Source organism: Harpia harpyja, chromosome 4 (assembly GCF_026419915.1).
Source record: "Harpia harpyja isolate bHarHar1 chromosome 4, bHarHar1 primary haplotype, whole genome shotgun sequence".
NCBI classification, from domain to species: domain Eukaryota; kingdom Metazoa; phylum Chordata; class Aves; order Accipitriformes; family Accipitridae; genus Harpia; species Harpia harpyja.
In genome coordinates this window covers 2,954,565-2,976,311 of record NC_068943.1, presented here as the reverse complement: position 1 = coordinate 2,976,311, position 21,747 = coordinate 2,954,565, and the positions used below count along the sequence as shown (strand labels likewise).

The 21,747-nt window shown below is 38.9% G+C and overlaps 2 protein-coding genes across 5 annotated transcripts in view; both read left to right on the top strand.

Moving 5' to 3' along the window:
* Positions 1-1,243, top strand: part of ERCC5 (ERCC excision repair 5, endonuclease) — a 103,845-nt gene extending 102,602 nt beyond the window's left edge. For both annotated transcript variants that reach the window (XM_052785675.1, XM_052785676.1), the window contains one exon: positions 575-1,243. In XM_052785675.1, coding sequence (XP_052641635.1) covers positions 575-1,132 — 558 coding nt within the window. In that variant the 3' untranslated portion in view covers positions 1,133-1,243. The remainder of the gene's footprint in view (positions 1-574) is intronic.
* A 105-nt stretch (positions 1,244-1,348) lies between these two features.
* LOC128141125 (protein-lysine methyltransferase METTL21E-like) lies at positions 1,349-20,570 on the top strand. Of its 3 annotated transcripts, none has more exons than XM_052785685.1 (6): positions 1,349-1,825; positions 3,828-3,936; positions 4,843-4,927; positions 15,395-15,555; positions 18,098-18,215; positions 19,108-20,570. In XM_052785685.1, exons 1-6 carry the CDS (start codon positions 1,707-1,709, stop codon positions 19,530-19,532), a joined length of 1,017 nt encoding a protein of 338 aa, XP_052641645.1. In that variant the 5' UTR covers positions 1,349-1,706; the 3' UTR covers positions 19,533-20,570. The 3 variants fall into 3 exon arrangements, with proteins under 3 accessions (XP_052641645.1, XP_052641644.1, XP_052641643.1); XM_052785684.1 differs by lacking the exon at positions 1,349-1,825 and adding an exon at positions 2,918-3,147; XM_052785683.1 differs by lacking the exons at positions 1,349-1,825; positions 3,828-3,936 and adding an exon at positions 2,919-3,147.
* The last annotated feature ends 1,177 nt before the right edge of the window (positions 20,571-21,747 follow it).

The following is a 21,747-nucleotide window of genomic DNA, read 5'->3' as shown; positions in this document are numbered from 1 at the left end:
GAATACAGAGGACTAGCTTTGCCTATACAGCAAGCCTAGCTGTGGTTGAGTAACACAGACCCCTTGTGTGTGACTACTTCTAGTTCTACTCTGAAATCTCGATGCTGTAGCAGCATGTGTTAAAATGAACTTGAGTCAACTGACTGCATTTTGTTGCACTAGTATATGCAACTGTAATGTGAACTTACAACACTTGCTTAGTAAACATTCTGTTGTTTTAGCAGCTTGAAGCTAAGGATGTGTTTGTAAGGACATACTTAAGAGCACTACAAAGATTCTCTGTATTAGGGTTGAAAATAGCAACACATGTCTAATCAGCAGCAGCACAATGTTTATAAAATTTCACTGGAGTCTCATTATTTAGTTTCTGTGAAGGCTCTTGTGTAATTTATAATAAAGTATAGGTATTAGCATAATAATGCATTTTATTGTTCACATCTATTTGCATGCATATTAATTTCATTAGTCCTTTGTCCTGCTTTAATTTGGGATGCTTTATAGTTATAGCTGAGATAACAACTGAATTCCCATCACAAAAACATCCAAAGGTGTTTCTCTGTTTTATTTGTGATAGACTCAGCTTCGGATTGATTCATTCTTCAGACTAGCACAGCATGAAAAACAAGCTATTAAAAGTCAGAGACTGCGCAGAGCTGTGACGTGTCTGAAGAGAAAGGAAAAAGAAGAAGAAGCTGATGAAATCCGGGAGGCCACTGCTGTTATGGAGATTGAACTTAAACAGCGTGAGGAAAAGAAAGGGGAGGGTACTGCAGGCTGTGCCAATCATCAAGCTGTGGCAATGGAAGTCCAAAGTGGAAAGAGAAGAAAACATTCAGATTTCAGAAAAGAACATATATATGGAGGTGGTTTTATTGGAAATTTGCATCTTTCAGAAACTTCTAGTGACTCCTCAGTAGAGGAATCGGAAAGCAGAGATTTAGGCAAGAGCAGAAAGAGGAAAAATGTCTCTGCAATGGAGGCAACAGATTGTAAAGAGAAGAAAGGGTGTAGTAGCTCAAGTGGTGAGGATGAAGAACTGGGAAACGTAGCCATGGTGACTGCCAAACCTGTGTTTGAGGGCAGAAAAAAGAGATCACAGAGTAAGAAAGGAAGAAAAAAGAAAAAGCCTTAAAGAAAAAAAGTCTTAAAAAAGAGAGACTGTGTGCACATGATTTTTTATGACTTAAGCTTTGTAAATATTCTAATGAATTTTTGATAAATAATAAATTATCCCTATTTGTTATGTATTTTTCATGCATTTTGTGTCCAGAACTTAAATTGGAGGGATTTTAAATGATGGAAATAAATAATTTTATCACATTTACTCATGAAGACCTAGATTGGACTTGACATAAGTTTTCTGTTTTGAGATTTTAAAATTGAGCCAAAATGTGATGCCCATTTACTTGTATTCTAACTGAGGTGAGATAGCTGTTAAAAATCACACGCAATCTGTTGCTTCCTTAACTTCAAACTTAAATGAAATTTTGAAAGAAACTTGGATTATTTCTAGGTGCTGAGAGAAGGAAGATTAGTTCAGTTAGTGTTGTTTTCTTTATTCCCTTCACTATGCCGGTCCTGAAAGTTTTGTGCTCAAAGTAGTGTTGCTTATTGAACCATTCATGAGACAATGTAAGCCCTCGGAAAATCATACAGTACAGTAAGTCCTTATATAATCTGAGGTGCTGTAATTGTTCACGTTCTGAATGTTAAATGTTGTGTTTCTAGACTTGGAGTTATGTGACCATGTCCAAAGACAGAACTTGGCTGCAGAAGTGATGTTCAGAGGTACCCACTGGTTGCAGCACTCATGTCAGATTAATTTGTGAGAGAAACAATGTGTAGAATTTATTTATAGCTCCTGTGGATTAAGATGGAAAAGCACTGAATGCTGCCAGTCCTACTTGGGTTCTTACATTACATTGTAGTCCTGTCTTGCTTCTTTTGTCTTCCCATTTACTATTTCTACTTCATTTCTCATTGTTCCATTGTTTGAAAGTCCAAGTCCATACAGGTAAGTTCCATATGAAACATTAGCCTCCCCTAAAAGGATGAAGGGCTGAGGTGAACTGGGTAGGATTTGGCCCTTAGTTGCTGGGAGTCTAATACTTCATGTACAGTGTTTACTGGGCAAAAATGATCCCTTTTGATACTACTTTTGTAAAAGATGATTATCTTTTAAGCAAATTCTCAGCCCGAACAGCCAGTTTACAGCAGTGTTTTTTAAGTCACTCTGTATCAATTTTGCTTTAAAAGTGTAGGTTGGGTCTTGGTGATTTGTTTCATAGTTTCTGAATGTAGAAGAGCTTCTATTAATTTCTTCTACCGAGTATGGTAAAGTACAGAGACCTTCAGTTCTCTGTAGAGCTTGTTTAGTATTTTTGTACAATAATTTATTATTTTTCGATGGCACCCAGAAACCCCAGTTGAGGTTGAAGCCTAATTTTGCTAGAAACTGGATAAAGGAGGAGACAGTTCCTGTCCTGAATTGATTACAGTCTAAATAAGAGAAGTCTTAAAGATACCTGTATTTTTTCCCATGGCAGTAAGTGGTTGCAATCTGTTGAGCGAATGTACATCTTGTATTTACAAAAGAGGAGTGGTAGGTGTATAGTTATGCATGTTGACGGCTGTCTCGTGGGATAAAGTGTGCTAGGATTTTGGGGGCTGTGTACCTTGTTACAGCTCTGCATTCCAACGTGAGCAGGCATTTATATACCCCTGCCACAAATGCCCCCCTGCCCCTTTGTAAATGGCGCTGGGTGCTTGGAAGACCCCTTTGACTCTCAAGACTGATCTTTAGCTCTGCGGTTACTTTTTGGTGACGGTGAGTGGTTACTAACACTGTGCCACTGTCTTATTTTTGTAAAAAACACACAAAGTTGGTTACTTTGTTGGTTGGAGCTCCCTTGACGGGGTGCCTGCTGCGGTAACGAAATCTGCTCCCTTACGTAAGGGACGCGGTGTGTGGTGCCCGTGTTGTGTTCCGGCTGCAGCTGTCGAGATTTATTCTTGCTTCTGGTGTGGGGATGTTGGCAATGTGTGACACACGCTTCAGAGCACACTTCTGCCTGGGAGGGAAATGACCGGGCAGATAAGGATTTTTTCAGTTTGAGTACCATCTTTGGGAAGCTGCAGGGGATTCAGGTAACGTTGACTGAAATGCAGCGGATGCCAGTGGTATTTTGCTTGTCTGTGTCTTTAAATTACTTTGTGTCATTTACTTTAAACAGCGTAACTCAGCAGCTGAGCTGTTCTGCACTGTTTAGTTGCTTGTAGTACTCCTGAATTCATATGTTGAAGTCAGGTTGTTGTGTCGTTCAGTGTACCTCAAAGGATATTTTTAGAAGGAAAAAAACCCCTAAACAGAGACGACCACAAAATACAAAGGTTTTCCCTTTAAGGATGATTTTATAGTGCAACATTGCTTGCCCTTCAGAATGCAAAAGGATTGATTATTAACTTGTTATTTTTATCTTCTAATGGGAAGAAAATTTGTCTTTTTTTATACTTCTGAGGTAGATGACAAGCTGATGGATATGTGTAACATTTACTGCTCAATGTCGCAGTAGTTTCTAATGCTACCTGTTACTCTGAAGATGCATACAAAGACTTTGAATCCCATTGAATCTCTTTTCTGTTCCCCATGTAATGATGTTACTGTTGCTAAGTTCATAGGTAGACATAACTATAATAGCAGTATTTTTGTTCTACAAATTACAGTGATGTGTAGAAGCCCCCTAAGTTATTTTCCACCTTCAAATAGGTTAATGGCTGCTGGCATTGTGATGATAAGGTTAAACATTGAACCTGTATGCCTTTTGTAGGGTAAAGTCAAGAGAATATGGTGCATCCTTTCTAAGAAGACAGGGCTGTTCCATACTGTCCTCTTTCGTCCGAAGCCTTGAGAGGAAAACCTGCCTAAGGCTTTGCACTGTGAGCAAGTTTTCTTGATATTCAGCATATGTTTTTACTTTGCTTTTTTTTTTTACTAGATAGAGATACTCCTTCACCCATTGCCTTATTTAATTCCATCCCTATTGGGTGTTTAGACATCTGTAGATTATTAACTGTATGCTGCCTGTAACCATTCCTGCAAAAATCAGTCAAATTTCCATATAACAATGCAAGAGCTTTAAAAATTATCAGAGTGCTGATTTTTTTTTTCTTTTTTTTTCTTTGAACTCAGTGTGTTTCTGATTGTAAAATATCAAGAATTGGAGACTATTGGTTGTCTGTCTGCTTTTCTGCAGACAGCTGAAAATTGTATTGGCCTCTGTCATACTTTTCCTATTACTTTTTTTCTCCCAAGTCTGCATGTTCTGTGGCTGTCTACATAGGCACATACACATTCTATTCTGCATGTTGTCTATAGCTCCTGCTTCCTACTTATTCTCATGTGCAACTTTTACTAATAAGTTGTTCCTTCCAAGCCAATTAATTCAAACAAGATTAGATTGTTTTGGTGCAATTTTTCTTCTTTCAGACATTTGTTGCTACCTTTCCTTTCAGTTGTTTATAAGCCTACCAACCCTGATTTGAATTGATTCTAATTTTAAAATATCATAAAATAGTTTTAAACATTTATCAAGGCTTTTTTTTTTTTTTAATCAGCTTGCTTTTTTCCCCTCTTTGAGAGTAGAACAGTTGAACTAGTTTGCTGCTTCTGGTTCTTTTATGCTTTGAATACTGATATTTATGTGTCTACATGTCTTTATTATCAATAGAAATAAATTATAGCATAATACATGTAAAAATAATTTTTTTTTTTTGAGAAGTGTTATGTGGGGAAAAAGAAATAAAGTAGTTTTATTCAGGCAGGCTTGTGTTTCTCTGTCCCAGGTTTTGTGGCATAGTATGGATTTGACGTCATCACAACATAGTCATCTACAAAATGAACTGATAAGAGAATTGGAAAGACAAGAAGGTAAAATGTTTCTTATTTCACTGTGTTTTCTTGTTACACTTAGGAATATTGTTAAGTATAAGGAACAAGGTGTCTTGCTGATAATGAGCTATCTTCTCATTCATTTTTTTCTGAAGAATTGTGTTTATGGCACTTGTACAGAAAATACAACAGATAGCGCTGTTGTAGTATTCTAGCTATGCAGTAAGTATCTGCTATGCCGGCATACTCTGGTCCTGGCAGTTTCCTACCAGTGCCTGGCATCTTGCCTGTAACTGGTTCCAGGGAATGAAGCTGTGACTACGATCAAGCTATTCAGGAGAGGTTTGTTTGCGGGGTGTCAATTAGGGAGAATTGGTTATTACAAGCTTGGTTTCTGTCTAGACAGCCTCAAACTTAATCTTCAAATACCTTCAGGGGCTGTTGGCAGCTTTTTCTGTTAAGCAAGCTCATGGCTGCGCATCTTTCAAGATCCTAAAGCGTCATGAGTAATCCCCTTTTTAGGGGTCACCAGGAGTATACAAGGTTTTAGGGCAAGTGTGTGTTTTGTTCTGGGATGGGATCTAGTTGTGTTCTACAGCTGAATGCAAAAGAAGGAGCGTTTTTTTAAAAATTATTTAGTTTTTCCATAATATTTTTGTTTAAAATCTCAGCTGAGTCTTGGTTCATGTAGAGCCAGGCTTTTGGGCTTCTGCTTTTTCAAGAGAGCTTAGTGTCCGGCTTTGCTTTGCTACCTGTTCAGTGAGGCAAGGTGAAGCTTTGGGCATGATGGCAATACTTAAAACTAATTATCTGCTTAGTGAAACTAATGTTTGTTGTTTTGCTTTTGAATACTTTTTTTAAAGTACCCTGAATTGATGACCTTCTCTGGAAAGCTGACATTGCACAAGAAGATGGCTGATAGGGATTGGTATAGATTGCTGTTCCATAAAGCACAGTTCAAGGCCTTAATCTGGAGATTTTCTTTAATGCAATTCCCTTTCCTATTGTGCAATTCTAACTTGAACAAAGAGCTCAAGTTGATCCTATGCAATGAAGCATGATTCTTGGGAGAAGAAATATCTAGAAGTATAAATATTAAAGATAGAACTACTAAAGACTGAAGTATTGATGACTGTCATTATGTATTCTGTACTACGTGAGGGCTGGGGTAAAGTTGCACAGGCATTTCTATGCTTCCGCAAGCTTGGCTCTCTAATATTGATCCTCTCTTCATGCAGAATTCAGGGCGGGGAGGAGTGAGTCTGCATGTAACTTTTTTAGCTTTTGAATTACGAAAATAAATTGAGTTCTGGGACATTATGTCAATGTATGCAAAATTAGTTGGTAGGGCAGAATCTTTAGATCAAATACAGAAATATATTCCACTTAGCTAACAGAGTAACTGTGTTGATAGCAGTAGCAGGTGGTTCTCTTCCATGTCTAGAAATACTAGTTTAAGAGGATGAGGAGACATGGATGGGAAATGGGATATCTTTACAGTTTAATCTGACGCTAGGCTTTGGCGTATTTAATTCCATGCCAGGTTCTGGAGGCGAAGGATGCCAAACCTGCTGCACGGAGACTTAGCCTGCTCCATCACGCTGTGCCTGTGCCTTCCTTGTTCCCATTCTTTTCCTCTACCGCCTTCCCCATTCCCATTTCATTAACTTCACCTACCCAGTCTCAGTCTCTGTTTCTCAGGGTTCTTATTCCAGTTCAGTTTCTCTGCAAGTTCCAGTCTGAGCTCTTAAAATTTGGTGCTTTCCCCTTTCCTTCTTAATTGGCTTGTCACAGGTTCTCCAGGTTGAAACTCCTTATTCTAGTTCTTGATTCCCATTACTACTGGTTCTCAGCTCACAGGTAGATCCTCACCCAGTCTCATCTTCCTCTGGTGTCTTTATCCAATCAGTTCTCCATCACACCTGCATCGTTAGATGTCTCTTTTCTTTCCTTTCATGATTTTTCTTGATCATTATCTTTAACTCTCCTTGGCTAAACTCTTCTGAGATGCCAATCCTGTCTTAATTTCTTGGGATACTAAATTACCACAGTCAATATTATTTAAATTCTCTCCAGAATAATTTTATCTCTGAGACAAAAGGAGGAGAGCAAGTTTGCAAGGCACACTTGTCCTTGACACTCCATCGTCTCACTTCACTTGGCCAGGGCTCAGTTTTTTAATCCATAAATATCTGAGAAAATGCTGACCTGGTAACCTTCACATATCTCCCAGCATTTTACAAGGGACACGCTCCTTCTACTCACCCTGCTTGACAGATGTCCTAACTGATGACAACTCCTGCCATCATTTCAAGTCTCTGTGTGGAGTCCAGAAAGGTTCCTTAATTGGGACATAGTTGGAATGGAGGCAAGGGAGAACCAGCCTAACCCTGTAGCTTAGAAGTCAAGATATTCAGCTGGGAAGAGGGAGTGACTTAGTGTCTCATTCCTATTTCCTGATTTACTTCTAAAGACGCTTCTTGCCTTTCTCACTCCCTTCCCCACTGACACTTTTCCACTGACTTCAAAGACTTTGCTATAAAATGTGAAAAACATCCTGGGACCAGAGTGTGGAGCCCGAGTCTGCCTCTTTACAACTGAATGCCCGATAGCTGGGCTTTTCCTTGCTTGTTGTCCTTCTAACGTGATTCTTGCAATCCTGGTTTCCTGATGGCCCACCTCTGGTGATGGAGGGGAAGGGAAGCACCCCTCGGGTGAGTTGTGAATTTGAATCCTTCTGAGGAAGGTCCAGCACCCAGTTCCTCCATTTTCTGAGTGCTTAAATTGCTGAATCATTCTTCATATTGTGGACTTTGCAATTAACAGTGCTGGTTAAAAAACGAGCCTATTTATACTATATATAAATGATGCTTTTGCTGTATCTTCCCGTCACCTGCCTTCCCTTCTTTCATCTTCCTGGTTTTTTGTCTCTTGCCTTTGACTTATGCTTCTATCTTTAAAAAAAGAGACAACCAAACAACCTCTTCCATTAATTCTTATCTTAAAAGCATTAAACCCCCAAACTCATGGAATTCACACCATTAGTTACCCATCTTTTTTTTCTTCACTGCAGGATTGACCTGAAATACCAGAACTCAGATTCTACTCCTCTTAGGCAACAAGTTGTCCCCAAATACTAAAAGACTAATAGAGGTAGTGTGGAATAAGGCTTGAGTATAACCCAATTAAGGAGTGACTAGAGCTAAACAGCACCTTCACAGCAAATCAGAATAGTCTAAAAATACCTCTTCTCTGAATTTACCTCTTGGCTATCTTATAGTAACTTCTCTCTGAGCTCTTTTGTTGAAAGTGGCAGCATTCAAATACTGTAGTAAACATCAGGTGTACTAGTTTGAATTAACACTTCTCTGTTCCTTTTCTCTCCCCCAACAAGTAGACCTGCTTTTGCTGAAACCATTACTAAACTAAAATAGAAACTTCTTGTGTATGGATAGAACAGAAGTTGGAGGCAACACCCAAATAATCAAGGCATGGATTAACTCTGTAGAGAAGTCTGTAACATATACTTCCCTCTCAGCCATGTGCCTGTCTTTCCTGTTTTCACATCCTTCCCATTTGCAGTGGCTGCATTTCAACAATAAATTAAATATTTCTCAACTGCCACATGAGAAAGGTGGTAGGTTTGCATGGATTGGTGGTGTTAAGTTACTTTCAGGTCCTTTGCTCAAAGAAATATTTTAGAAATCCAGAATTATTGGTAGGTGAAAATTTGGAGGCATTTTGTTGAGCCCCTTCTGTTCCGCTGGCTGTGGTACCTGGTGTGTTCTGGCATGTCGTTACAAGGAAGTAAGAGCTTTCAATGGCAGAATGCCCTCTTGACCGGGCAAGGTAATGTGTGTGAAAGATTAGACTAGACAATGGTTTACAGTGTCTAAATTACTCATCCAGAGCCGTCCTATCCATCAGGAAATTGGCTGTCAGCCTTTTATAATGTACATTAGACCATCTAATTTAAGAACACAGTCTGCTTTTGTAGTCAAAGGGAAGTAATTTCGTTATCTTTAGAGATTAAATAGCTGCTGAGCCTAGACCTGAAGATGTTTTCAATGGCAGACAAACATGATGAAGTAATAAGGGAAGTACTTCGCACATTTGAATTCATTATGTGTTCATGAGATAATCTGACTAGGTGCTTCCATTTTCAGCCTTCTAATGGTTTTTGATGACCAGTGACTTGGATGGGGCTGGGATATCAGTGGTGTGAATTTCAAATTGAAAATGTACCTCTCAAGCCTGGGTAAATACATAGACTGGATACTGTGAGCATACCCCTCTCCTGTTCTTGTCTCCTCATGCTCCGAGCTAAGTGCATCTTGTCTCTTGGCTGAGAAGAGGCTGCTCGTGGGTGGCAGTTTTGTATTTCTGCATTTCAAAATATAAAGTTTCAAGCGTTATATTACCCTGACGTAGTATCTCAGATTAATCAATATAATATACCTTGTCATTGCCGTCACTTCAGCAGGTTGAGCTTGTAATGAACGTACTAGGATGCCTACACTCAGCTACATGATCATTTCCCTCTTTGTAGGTAGGGATGAAGTAAGGAAAAATTAACTGTGTAGTTTAGATAAGTACTGGAACAGTACTTTGCTTTATATTCTTAGAAAGGTGTAGGTTACATCTGACTTCTGGAAAGTCAAGGGCATGATTAGATTTCCATCCTAACCTCTTCCTTTAAGGGTCCTTAGGTTGGAATGGAGTGGAATGAAATAGAAATTAGTGGAATGAAATAAAGATACTAAAGTGATACCACCTGGAATTTGGGGACTGTTCTGTGATTCAGCATTGTGTATGTTTCCATGGAGCCATCTGTAATGCTTGCAAGACCAGGGCTCTGATCCTGAGATGTTAGTAGCTCAGTAAAAATTGTGAGACTCCAGAGTCCCTTAGAATTGGGACCTAATATAGATTTGGGGTAAACTTCTGAACCGTTAGAAATACCCAGATGGATTCACAGGGCTACCTTCTGATGATTCCTATCAGTCTAGTAATGTAACGCTTCTCCAGTCATCTCTGACAGTTAAAGAACTGGTTGCAGATCTGTTCCTTTACTGACCTTTCTGTAGGTATCTTCTTGACATTGGGGTATACAGATAGCTATTTTTTATATATATATATGTGTGTGTGTGTATAATATATGTAATGTATATTATATATATTATATATAAAATAAATCTTGAATCTTTACTTTGATATATATAAAACACATCTTGAATCTTTACTTCGGATGATTTCAGTTCTGTGTGTCCAGAATGAGGAAATCTGAAGAGTCCTGGCTATCATGAATTCTTGGAACTTTCTCTCATGCATTACTCAATCAGTAATGTCAGTATAAGTAGTCCTCCTGTGTTCATCAGACTCAGAGGCAATTGCTGAGAAGTCTTAGAGGAACCATGTATGTTTTCACAGCTGTTGATACATGGTTCTTAAAATATTTGTAAGTACAAGTCTAAATGGTAAATTTTAAATCTAAATTCTACAGGTGAGAGTAGAAGAGTTCTGAAGAAGGGAGAATATGTTGCTGTAGGCCTGAACTTTGTCAGGTCAAGTCCATGCCGAAGGCTTGGATTTCATTCCTTTTGCCAGTTGGAGAGTATCCATCAAATCAGGAGAGAAGAAGATGACAGCTGGGTCTTATTTCCTTATCACCTTGGGCTGTGACACCATTTGACCTCAAGAGATTAAGTAGGGTCAGGCCAGCACTTGAAAGAGACTAATCCGTATTTTTTCCCCTATAGGTTGTTTTGATGAATCATTGGGTGAAACTATTGTTTCTGAATTAATGCTGTCCTAATCCATTAGCAAAGTACTTGGAGGATGTTTTGTTACTCTGTGTGCTATTTGTGAATGAGTCTGAAAATGGAGATATTGACTGTTAGTATATTCTTCGCAGCTTTCATGCAGAAGGGTCATTTTACTTCCTTTTTTAGCCACATTTTAGTTCAGGTATCTAGACAATGGTATCTATTTTTTTAAAAATTTAATTTTAATTCATTCCTCTTGTCTTTGCTGCTTTTCCTGTATTTTAAGTGCTGTTTAACAGTGCCTGGCTCTGTTCCCTTTTTATTCAGTGGAGAATGCATTAATGTAGGTAGTATCATTAGTTATGTAGTGAGAGTTTTAACATATGCTATTAATTGATGGAAGATACCGAACTGAATTTTAAGGCTACCGTTTCCTGATGGAGCTGTATGCTCCCAAGCATGATTTTATGTGACAATTGGTGTAAAGGGAACAGCTGATCATGTAGCATGTTTCAAAACAGGTACTATTTCTACTCATTCTAAGCAAAAAGTGTGCAGATGAAGGTAGCCTAAGGCCCATTCATGTGATTTGCTTCATTGATATAGAAAAAGATGCTGCAGTTTGCAGCTTGGTCCATTCTGACCTAGTCTATCTCCTGTTATTTTCCTTCTGCCTTCCCTTCCCCACTTGAAGGACTTCAACTCTGTCTCAGCAGAACTCACATCCTTTTCTTTCTTTAGGTTTTGTTCTAATATAAAACATTCCATTTGACATTTGAATGTGTCAGCAAAATCCTCTGGTTCCCTACGCAAGATTTTGCAGCTTGACATGCGTTTCTGTAACTAACCTGCCACTGGCTTCACAACTCCAGTCTTCCACATGATTTAGTATGTCTCTTTGGAAAACTATGTCTGCATTTCAGTTGTAATAATGATGATTGCTTTTCCTTTGAGAATGATGTTTACGCTGTTTTCTTAATAATGTGGTTGATATAGTGTAAGATGTGTCAGCAGTATACGACTTTTCTCCCTCAGCCCTGATACTAAGTTAAAATCAAGGGAGTTCAAAGAACATGCTCCAGAGACGTTAGACTTTTATGATAAACAATCCTTTACCTGAAATATTTCAAAGAACGCTATAAGAAATTAACATATTAAGCAGAAATTCTTAAACTTAAAGACATTCAAACTCTATTTCAAGAAGAATTTGGGGCATCTATGGCTGGGAACTTCTTTGTGAACACAAGTTCAAGACCAAAGGAGCGCTATCTGTTTCACCAACAAAAATTGTCTCAGTTTTCATGTGTTGCCTGAACAGGATCAGACTGTGCCATCTTAATGTAAATAAGGTTCTAGCACCTGAAACTCCAGTGGTTTCTGTGTATACATGCTCATGCAAAGAGATGAATAGACTGAGGAAGGTCATTCTATGTATATACCACTTCCATGCCTCTCCAAATCACAGAAGAGGAGTGAGGGCAAACCCACCTGGTCAAACCCAGGCAAATGAAGAAGGGAGGAACCAGTCCTAGCAGACCTTTAAGTTCTAACAGTTTAGCGTGGGTGCTCGAGTACTACTGCTGGAAATGCCCATTAGGCACCTACATTCTTACAGCAATTGAAAGCCAGGTCAGTCAAGCCTCCTCTTCTCTTGTCTGATGCTATTCTACTGATGAGTCAGCTCTTGTTGTTTTAAAATGTCATTAAAATCCATTCATTGAGTCATAATTCCAAGATTATTTTTTCTTCCTGAGCAAGAGACTATGGACTAATACAGAGATAAACACTTCCAGGAGAATAACTTCCTATCGGCTTTTTACATCTGTTGTCAAGAAACTCGTTTGGTCAAAGTACCAACAAAACTTTCTCAATGTTTGCAGGTATTAAAAGACTTCATCTCACTTGGATTTTGCTTACTCTGATAACAATTCTCTTGTTGCTTGAAAGATTTCCTGCTAGTTCGTTATTTTTCTGTTCTGACTGCTCTGAAGGCAGTTACAGAAAAATTAACCTCTTTCCTTTTGTGCAGTCCCACAAGAAGTTTAGTTATTCTGAAAGATATAAAGCAGAAAATAGAAGAGTGCCTTTTGCAGTACGAGGGGAAACTTGTATGTAAGTAAGCAAATCTGACTAAAAGTCTGCACTCCTTGTTTTGTCAGCGCTCTTCGTCAGAATCATTAGCATCCTGGTCCTGATAAAATTTCTCATTAGGGTGTTGAAGCCTGTCTACCATACGATGTCTCTGATGAAACATATGCTCTTTTTGATCCTCCACAATAGTAAGATCTTCTTAAGGGGAAGACAAAAATATAAAAAAATATGTAAACTTCTCCAGATAACCCACCTGGAGGATTACTGAAGGGATAAGATGGCCAAAGATTTATGTAGTGTTATTGATCAGCAGATTTGGGTTTCTTCTTTCAGGGGTGTGGACAGTTTAGCTCAGGTAGGGAGCAGTGGCCTACAAACTCTGTTAGTGTAGCTGCTATGCAAGCCTTAAGTAGAAAGATTGCTGATAATGTAGGGAATAAGTGGGAAATGTTTATTGAGTACTAGAGGGGTAGCTGTAATACTGCTAAAGTTTTATAGATCTTCTGGCAGAAACTTTTTAAGTTAAGACTTAGTAAGTTATGGCTTCTCAACAAAATTGGATCCAAAACAGATGTCAAGGGAGGAAGAATCAAGAAAAATGGTTGCAATTGGGAGGTAATAGAAGGAATAGCTTTTACTTCCACAGCTAGTACTGATCACAGAACAAGCTCAGACTGCTCTAAGCAATCAAAGAAGATTAAAAGCAGGCTGTATCTGGTATGTGTGGAAACAGGATGATATATTAAATACATTTACGATATGTGTAATAAGACAGCTTCATATTAATTCTTTCATAAGAAAAGATTAATTTTGCCCTGGAGCAGTATTTCTCTGGCACTTAACTCATGTTTTGCAGAGTTCCCTGCTTGCAGGCACAGTGACGCATGTGTTTTCTCTCAACTTAACATTAGAGGCTTGCAGAAGGTGTACTGGGCTGCCACATACTACTTATTTCCTAACATCTTAAAATATTATAGTTTCAGTGTTGACTATTTTATGTAAGTTACTTTTATAAAATTATACTGTTTATATTTTTTCCAGTAGTATATGCATTACATTATTTCTAATTTTGTTGTATCCCATGATTCGGGTTCGTTCCCTCTCCCCCCCCCGCAATAAATTCTTGGAGTACAGTGGGTCGGTTAGTTGTTTTTTGTTGTTGGGGGTTTTTTGTTTGTTTTTTTTAACTTTCAGATTATGTCTTAGTGTCAACACACTAACATTGAACATGAACATTTTTGCGTTTTCTTCCTTGTTTGTTGCTATTCTCTGGTTTCCTCTGATGCTTAGAGTAATTTGAGTTGCAGACTTAAAGCACTGGCTAATGAGCCTGAGCATCTTCCTGATGTGTTTTTGTTTGGTATTATCTCTTTCTTTGTTCATCCCTGCTTTTGTTCCTTGGTTCTTCTATCATAAAGAAGGGAGAGAGACTTTGTCAATAGGTTATGGCAATAAAAATACTGATGTATATGGCAGAGCAAATGACAACACTTGAGCCCGTCATGTCCTGTGACTGCAGTGATTTGAGGGGGAAGAAAATGTGAAGAATCTTTGGTAGAGCAATGTGTTTTATGCTGATGGAAACACAAATGTTTTCATTTTTAATAGCCCTTGGGCCTGCAGTTTCCATGCAGATCCCAATCTTGGTATCTGTGATTTCGATGGTAACTGCAGGCTTGATACAGAAACTCTGCTTTGGACAAGATGGTAACCCAGTTATCTAAATATCTAGCATGCTTTCTAGGAGGTTTAGCTTGTAAACATGTTTTGCTTTAGCTAATTTGCCAGGAGATCATAGTTGGCTGTGGAAGCAAATTTCCTGTGAAAACTTGGAATGATTCTAGACTTCACTAAGAAAACACTCTGGACAGCTTCACTTACATATTTTTTTTTTTTGTAACATTTTGGTGCTGCTTTGTGTGGTGATGGCAAAACTGAAACTGGCTTGGTATTCAGCTAAAAAAGAATGAGTCTTCTCCTGTTAGAAGAGTTATCTGGGATTATGTTAGCTATCATAAATATCCTTCGCTTAGCAACAGGGATGGCATTCAGGATATCAAGCCAACTGGAAAGAATCTCTCTGACAGGGCTCTGTTGGGGTGGGTGGATAAGCTTTCCTGACAACACTAGTGCTTTCGCTCCTGTCTGTCATAATTTGTGTTGCTAGGATCTGTTTCACAAGTTTTGTGACAGACTTATAAATGATACTGTGGCTCCTTTTGTTTACTGTCAAAAAGAACCATAATGTGGGGAAAGTGAACAGTAAAAGGATATGGAAAATACTAAAAAATCTGGGCACGTAAGGCCATGAGTGTCTATACTAGGGCAGCTGCTCTTGAAGGGAAAGAGAAGTTAAAAAATTTCCTTTGGATTGCTGAAATGGAAAGCGATATATGGTAACGTTCCACTCCTTTACTTTTTATGAACTTGGCTTCTTCAGCAAAACAGGAAATTATTTAGTCATAAACTGAAAACTTCAGTTAGAATTCAGGAGACTTCCCATGTATCATGCTAACCATTAATGGTGAAATGTATTTTTATTCACAGACATAATTCACATTCTTGCTTCCAAATCAGCTTTTCAATATAAATTGGTAGTTTCATTATCAGTCCACTCAGCCTGTTTGACCTTTTATACTTTTGCTTCCAGGGGGGAAAGAAGAAGATGAACAGATAGTTGCGGAAATCATGAGAAGGCGTTTTTTTCCTCCTCTTATAACTCATAAAGCCTGGGAAGGCTTTCACTTTGCTGGCCATGAAATACGAATTACAGAAGCCACTGATTGTTACGGGGCGGTCGTCTGGCCATCGGTACAATATTTATGCAGCATTGTTATTTTTTAGTTTTGGAGTCTGCTAGCACTTTTAATTTGTTTTGCATTATAAATATGTTTTGTTGTGTGTTGTAAACCAAAGGAAAACATTCTGTGCTTCTCTGTCTCTGTTCTGCAAATCCCAAAGCTGAATTTAGCCTGATTTTGTATGGATTCCTGGTTCTCAAAGCTTAAATGGTATTTCTCGTTTGTGCCCCTATCACACAAGATCTATGATCTTGTGTCCCCTCCTCACTTACCAGTAACTTTTGATCCTATTGGCCAGTTACAAGCATATCATGAAGGATATACGGCAGTCTTGTGGTAATTACATTTCTGTACATTTTAAAATACAGACGGCTGTATAGCAGGCAGATCCAGGTTGCGGTAACAGCTGTGATATGAGCTGACAAGGTATTAGCACTCATGGAAGCTACTCAACCTGCTCATGTGAGAAACAAATTTACCTTGTAAATACGCAGACATGGGAAAAGGTTCAGCTGGAGCTTTCAATTTCTTGAACAGCCAGAAATCTAGTGGGAGAGAACCGTTGTCCTTGGCTCTTGATGTAAGAACCATCAATATACCCACCATACAAAGAGCCTTCTTCAAGGTTTTGAATCTGTGCAATGCAGCTAACTGACTGTTTTGAAATAATTAAGAGTGAAAGAAGCAACTGTGCGCAGGGAGGTGCCACGATGCACCATTGACACTTGCGGCAGTCAGAGAACATCCCTGAAACAGAACCGTCTCCAGGAGCCCCTATAGGAGGGAGAAGACTAAAACCCAGGAGGCTCCATTTCTGTCCCAACAGTATCAGCCTCCTAGGACCATACTATTTTTAAGAAGTTCAGCTGTAGAACATAGCCAAGTAGGCCATAGTTCAGCTGAGGAGAGTTAGCATACTCTGCTGTTTTGAACTCCAAACAATTTTCCTTGTCTTAGCAGACCTGGACAAGTCATTTATGCTATATCTCTTAGTGGCCTCAGTGCATGTCTTCAAGGAAAGGTTGGCTGACGGCCAATTATTCTCACAAAATCATGGGCTGTACTTTTTTTTTTCTGGAAGGGTTTAGCCAGTTTTGCTGTGGAAGGAAGGCAACCCTTCTGTCTGTGTCTCTTCGTGTTCTCCCTTCCTGTTCCATCCAGCAGTATTTGAACTCTTCCGAAAAACGTCAGCCAAATTTGTCGAGAGGGCAGAAACTTTAAGGAAAATAAAGTTCCTGCATGTTTCATGGAAAGGAAGGCAGATTTCAAAGTTTCCCTAATTTAACCCACAGAAATTTTGATCCTGCCAGCCAGTTTCTACAACAGAATATGGCAAAACTCTGAGGGAAGAAATTATAGAAATATATATAACTAACAGAAAATCTTAATATCATGTGTTTTTAAATGTCAGTCAAACATCAGACACAATCTTTAGGAACCTGGCTTTAATTAGTCCTGGTGCTCACAGACTTACTTATTTATCAAAGCTTTGTTGATTTTGAGGTATATGGAAGTTCACATAAAAGACCCGACTCTTTTTGCTCTGAATAAAGAGGTAGAAGGCAAAACCTTTGTTTGAATTTCTAGCATGTTAACATTGGGTCAACAGTCCTTCTGTTCCTTTCCTTCTACTTCTTAATTGGTTAAAAGCAAAACTAAGAGCGTAATTGTGCTATGCCAGACTAAGCCACTAATAATTGCCTTTCCAAATGGTCATCTGTATTGCAAAAAGGTGGGGCAACCATCATACATATTTCTCAGTGGAGACTATGTAATTATCAAAATATGGGAAAAAATGTGGGAGACAAGCTGGAAACTATCTTTGCCAGAGAAATAAAATTAGTAATTTCTATTTCAACAGTGAACAAAAACTCACTGGTCAGTATGAGACAGCGCAGAAAAGCTGAAGAAGCTTCTTAATCAGAGTTTATAAATGCATATATAAAGAGTCTGTTGTAGAGGGCTCTTTGTGGCTTTGTTTGCTATAAAAGTTTGCTAAGCTTAACAAGGTAAGAACATAGTAACTGAAAAACTGAACGGGAAGAAAAGGGGTAAATATATTGGTCCCATTTGAATCATTGTGGTCATTAATTATTGTTAGAAATAATTGACTATTGGAAGAGTTTAACAAGGGGTGTTGTGGATTTTCTCTCACAAGCAGTCCTTATATCAAGATGTCTTTGTGAAGGACACATTTTAACTCAACCAGAAGTAAGTGCAGTTATAAGCAGGAATTGCTGACTGGAATTTTATAGCTCATGTTATGCAGCATGACAGATTAGATAATTGCAGTTGTTCCTTCTCGCTGTAATGCTTTGCAAGCCTATATTGAGGCATGTTGTGGCATTTATGTTGTCAGCCTATAGAGCTCAAAGATCATGGTGAACTGTGATCCTTTAGGGACAGCACTTGAATTAATATTGCTCATTTGAACAGACATGAATTTTTGAACAGACAAGAATTTTTTTTGCATGCTTTTAAATGATAATGCATATTTAGTGAAGAGATTTATTTTATTTGTTCAGTATGTTCATGGATTCCCTCCCCTACAGGCTCTTGTTCTGTGTTATTTTTTGGAAACTAATTCTAAACAATACAATTTAGTTGACAAAAATGTGATTGAAATTGGAGCTGGAACTGGGTTGGTCTCCATAGTAGCCAGTTTACTGGGTGAGTACATGCCATTGCTCTTATGCTCTTGGAAACATCTCTCAGATGAATACTGGAGGACAAAGGAAGTGGTTAAGTTCTAAAAGACTGTTGTTTGAAAGCTTCCAAGAGCAAGAAAAAGTAAATTCCAACAGGCTTTTTTGGAAACCTCCTCCTTTATTTTTTTTTTTTCTGTAAAGCTGTGAGTGTACTGATGCAATAAAGGAGGTCCCAGTAGACGATGTTGTCATTAACAGTGTTAAACAGAGGACCAAAATAAGGAACTAGTGGCCTCTCAGGATGTCAGTGGCAACCAGTTGAAGCCAGATGTAGGTATGACCAATGCATCAACTTCCAGTGACCAAACAGCTCTTGGATGCCAGGTCACTTTCTTTCCATTTGTGTTCAGTCTTTTCTTTCAGCAACTGATCAGCAACTTGATTTTTCTGCTACAGACACTGTTGTGTTTTCTCCAGATCAGTGACTTCTGCATTTTAACAGAATTTTAGCTTTCTATAGTCTGAGAGAGCTTCTTCCTGTGTGAAAAGGGAAGAACCAGAGGCAATGCTTAAATCTCATGCTGACTTCTTGGAGTCAGTAACTGGTATTCTTCAATCCCTAGTCACTCTTTGTACTTTTAACCAATATGATATCAAGATGCAGTAAATATCTGATTTCTCCACCCATCCCCAGTTGCATTTAGATGGCAATCTGTAGAGTAGAACTGCTGGGAACCAAATACTTATTTTAAGCACAATGGCTAAGAGCTATTGGGAGCATTTACATTGTTCTGTTCCCCTCAGTGAGAGCTACCTGGTAAAATCAGTTCCTTGTGCAGTGGCTTTTGTGAATGGACTTTTACTCAAGTCTTGAAGTATATTCAAAGATTACGTTTGTTTTTTCCCTGTCACAGGTGCACTTGTGACTGCCACTGATTTGCCAGAACTGCTGGGAAACCTTCAGCACAATGTTCTCCAAAATACAAAGCTGAAATGCAAGCACCAGCCTCGTGTTAAGGAATTATCTTGGGGAATTGATCTGGAAAAGAACTTTCCTAGGTCTTCCTGTCACTTCGACTACATTATGGCTGCTGATGTAGTTTACCACCATCCCTTCTTGGATGAACTCCTCCTAACTTTTGATCACTTGTGCGAGAATGACACTGTTATTCTGTGGGCTATGAAATTTAGGTTGGACAAAGAGAACCAATTCGTGGGCAGATTTCAGACGCTGTTTGACTTAGAGGTGATTTCTCATTTCCCCAGTTTGAACATAACCTTGTATAAGGCAATGAGGAAAGGCAAGATGAAAGCCAGACCTTCCAAACTGGCAGTCTGAAAGAGAGATACAGGGAGGTGACAGTTTCAGCTGTTCTGCAGCTTGTTCTCTTTTTAATAATTTCCGTGTTAGGAGCTGCTAACACCTGCATGAATGACATTTTAAGAGATAGCTAAAACAAAACATCAGATTCCTAGTGCATCCCTAATAAATTCCTAAATTCAACTTGCTGATAGTTTTATACACAGAAGAAATGTATCTTTGACGTTTTCTTGACTTTTATGTGTTAAGCTGACAACACTGATAACTTTCACAAGTCTTACCATTATTGTTATGGGTCATGTAATGAATATTTCCAATAGCTTTCAACTGCAGCTTTGAATGGTATCTTATAAGATCAACCAGTCGTTTAAAACCTAAGACTATGATAAATCTTTGTATTTAAAAGTTGTGGTGTTAAATCTGATCTTTCCCCATTCTCACTGTCGTGTAAATCCTTCCTTTGAATACCCTTTATAGGACATTAAATTACCTGACCTGCCCCCTCCCTGGGAAATAGACTGTCATAATAAAGTGACAGAATATATTAGTTACCCTTTGATTTAATGATTATGCTTTCTTCGCCTTCCATTTCTTATTTAGAGTCAGGGATTCTTCAACAGACAGCCGCACACATGAGGCAAGAAGGACTTAAATGCTTTGTTGCTTGAACAAAGGTCTTGGATAAGAAGAGTACAGCGTATCACCAACTGCCCTTTGCAAAGACCTTAAATTCTTGGAGGTTTGCCCCTCCAAAAATAGACGGTTATCTGGACCTCAGGGAACAACAATGGAAGAACGACAGTGGCCATCAAGAGAGGAGTTTTGCACTGCCAGCTGGTGGTGGCTGGAGGTAGAAAACTAAACCAGCCTGACTGGCTGAGGCATGGGCAGGCTTAGATGTTTTTTTGGTTTTGTAGTATGGGCAAACAAAATACTTTTCTCCTAGCTGCTCAGTACTGCGTGTTCCTGTTTTCAGTGGTTGGATTAATGTCCGTGAAGGTCTATCAGAGAACTTTCTCTTGGGAAGATTAATAAAATTATTCTTTGCACACCTCATTTTTTATGATTCTGTTTGTAATTGAGCATGAGAGACCTTCAAGTCCCTTGCAGGCTAGAGAAGAAAACCCAGCTCACAGGCTGATATCCAGGCAGAGCTTTACCACCCCTGCTGTAGCAGGCCATTGCTCTAGCCATATGAGGGCTCTGGGAGCTGTCAGTCTTTAACTTTTTAGCTCCTGTTTGTATTCTCTCCAGGAGTTTTTTGTCAGGAAATTGTCAGTTTTATTGTCAGATTTGAGCATTTTTTTGTCATGACTTCCAGAACATAGTAGTGTTTGTACCTCTTCTTAGGACAGATGCATGTTACTTACTCTGCTGCCTGGCACAAGTATGGGGCAGAACTATGATAAATGACTGGTGTAACTGGAATGTACTCTTGCTCCCAGCCGAACATTTGGTTTTCTTGGGACAAAGGTGCCCAGCGTTAGAGATGAAGTGTTGCAGAGAGGAGGGCCTGAGCTGCCAAGCTTTCCCGGTGGGAGCTGGGGATCCTATGTGTGAAAGGAGGTGGTGAAGAGGATTTTGGGGGAGGACGGATGAAGATGTGGCAGGAGGGATCTGGAGTTGGAGGGAGGATTGCGGAGAAAAGGTAGCTGTAGGGAGAAGGTGAGATGGAGGAAGAGAAAGAGAAGAGGTAGTAACAGTGAGACTGACTTCAAAAAGGGTTAGGAACCATAGCACAAGCGTAGACCATCTTTCTTGCTACTGACTGTAAGGGGGGCATCCTTGGTGAGCCACAGAGGATGACTCTGTGATAATGCTAGAGCAATCTCTATGTCTTAGCCCATGACAGCAAAATGAGAAGAAAGGAATCCCAGTACATTGACTCTACTTTCAGGCTCTCCTGCTGGGAGATCACATGTGAGGTTCTGGCTTGAAGATTAGTAATGAAAATCTCCTAATCCTCATCAGTTAGTTTCCTGTGACAAGGTTTGTATGTAGAGGTACCATCTTTTATTGGATCAACCAGTATAGCGAGAAAATTAGCCTCTATGACAGCTGGTATGGGTATTGCCTCTACTTACAGATGTTGTTATGCTTATGTCCTTACATCATTACAGCTGTAGAAAAACATACCTACAGAATGGAAATATTTTTTTTCCACACTGTAATAGAAATAGTTCCGTTTAAGTGAATAAAGAAACAAACATGGATCTCTGCCATTTCTAGATTT

Coding starts and splice junctions, on each gene's coding strand:
- LOC128141125 (XM_052785685.1), top strand. CDS start 1,707: ATGTTAAATGTTGTGTTTCTAGACTTGGAGTTATGTGACCATGTCCAA. Junction 3,937..4,842: donor CCTGCCTAAGGCTTTGCACT/GTGAGCAAGTTT, acceptor TCTCTGTCCCAG/GTTTTGTGGCATAGTATGGA. Junction 15,556..18,097: donor GGGCGGTCGTCTGGCCATCG/GTACAATATTTA, acceptor CCTCCCCTACAG/GCTCTTGTTCTGTGTTATTT.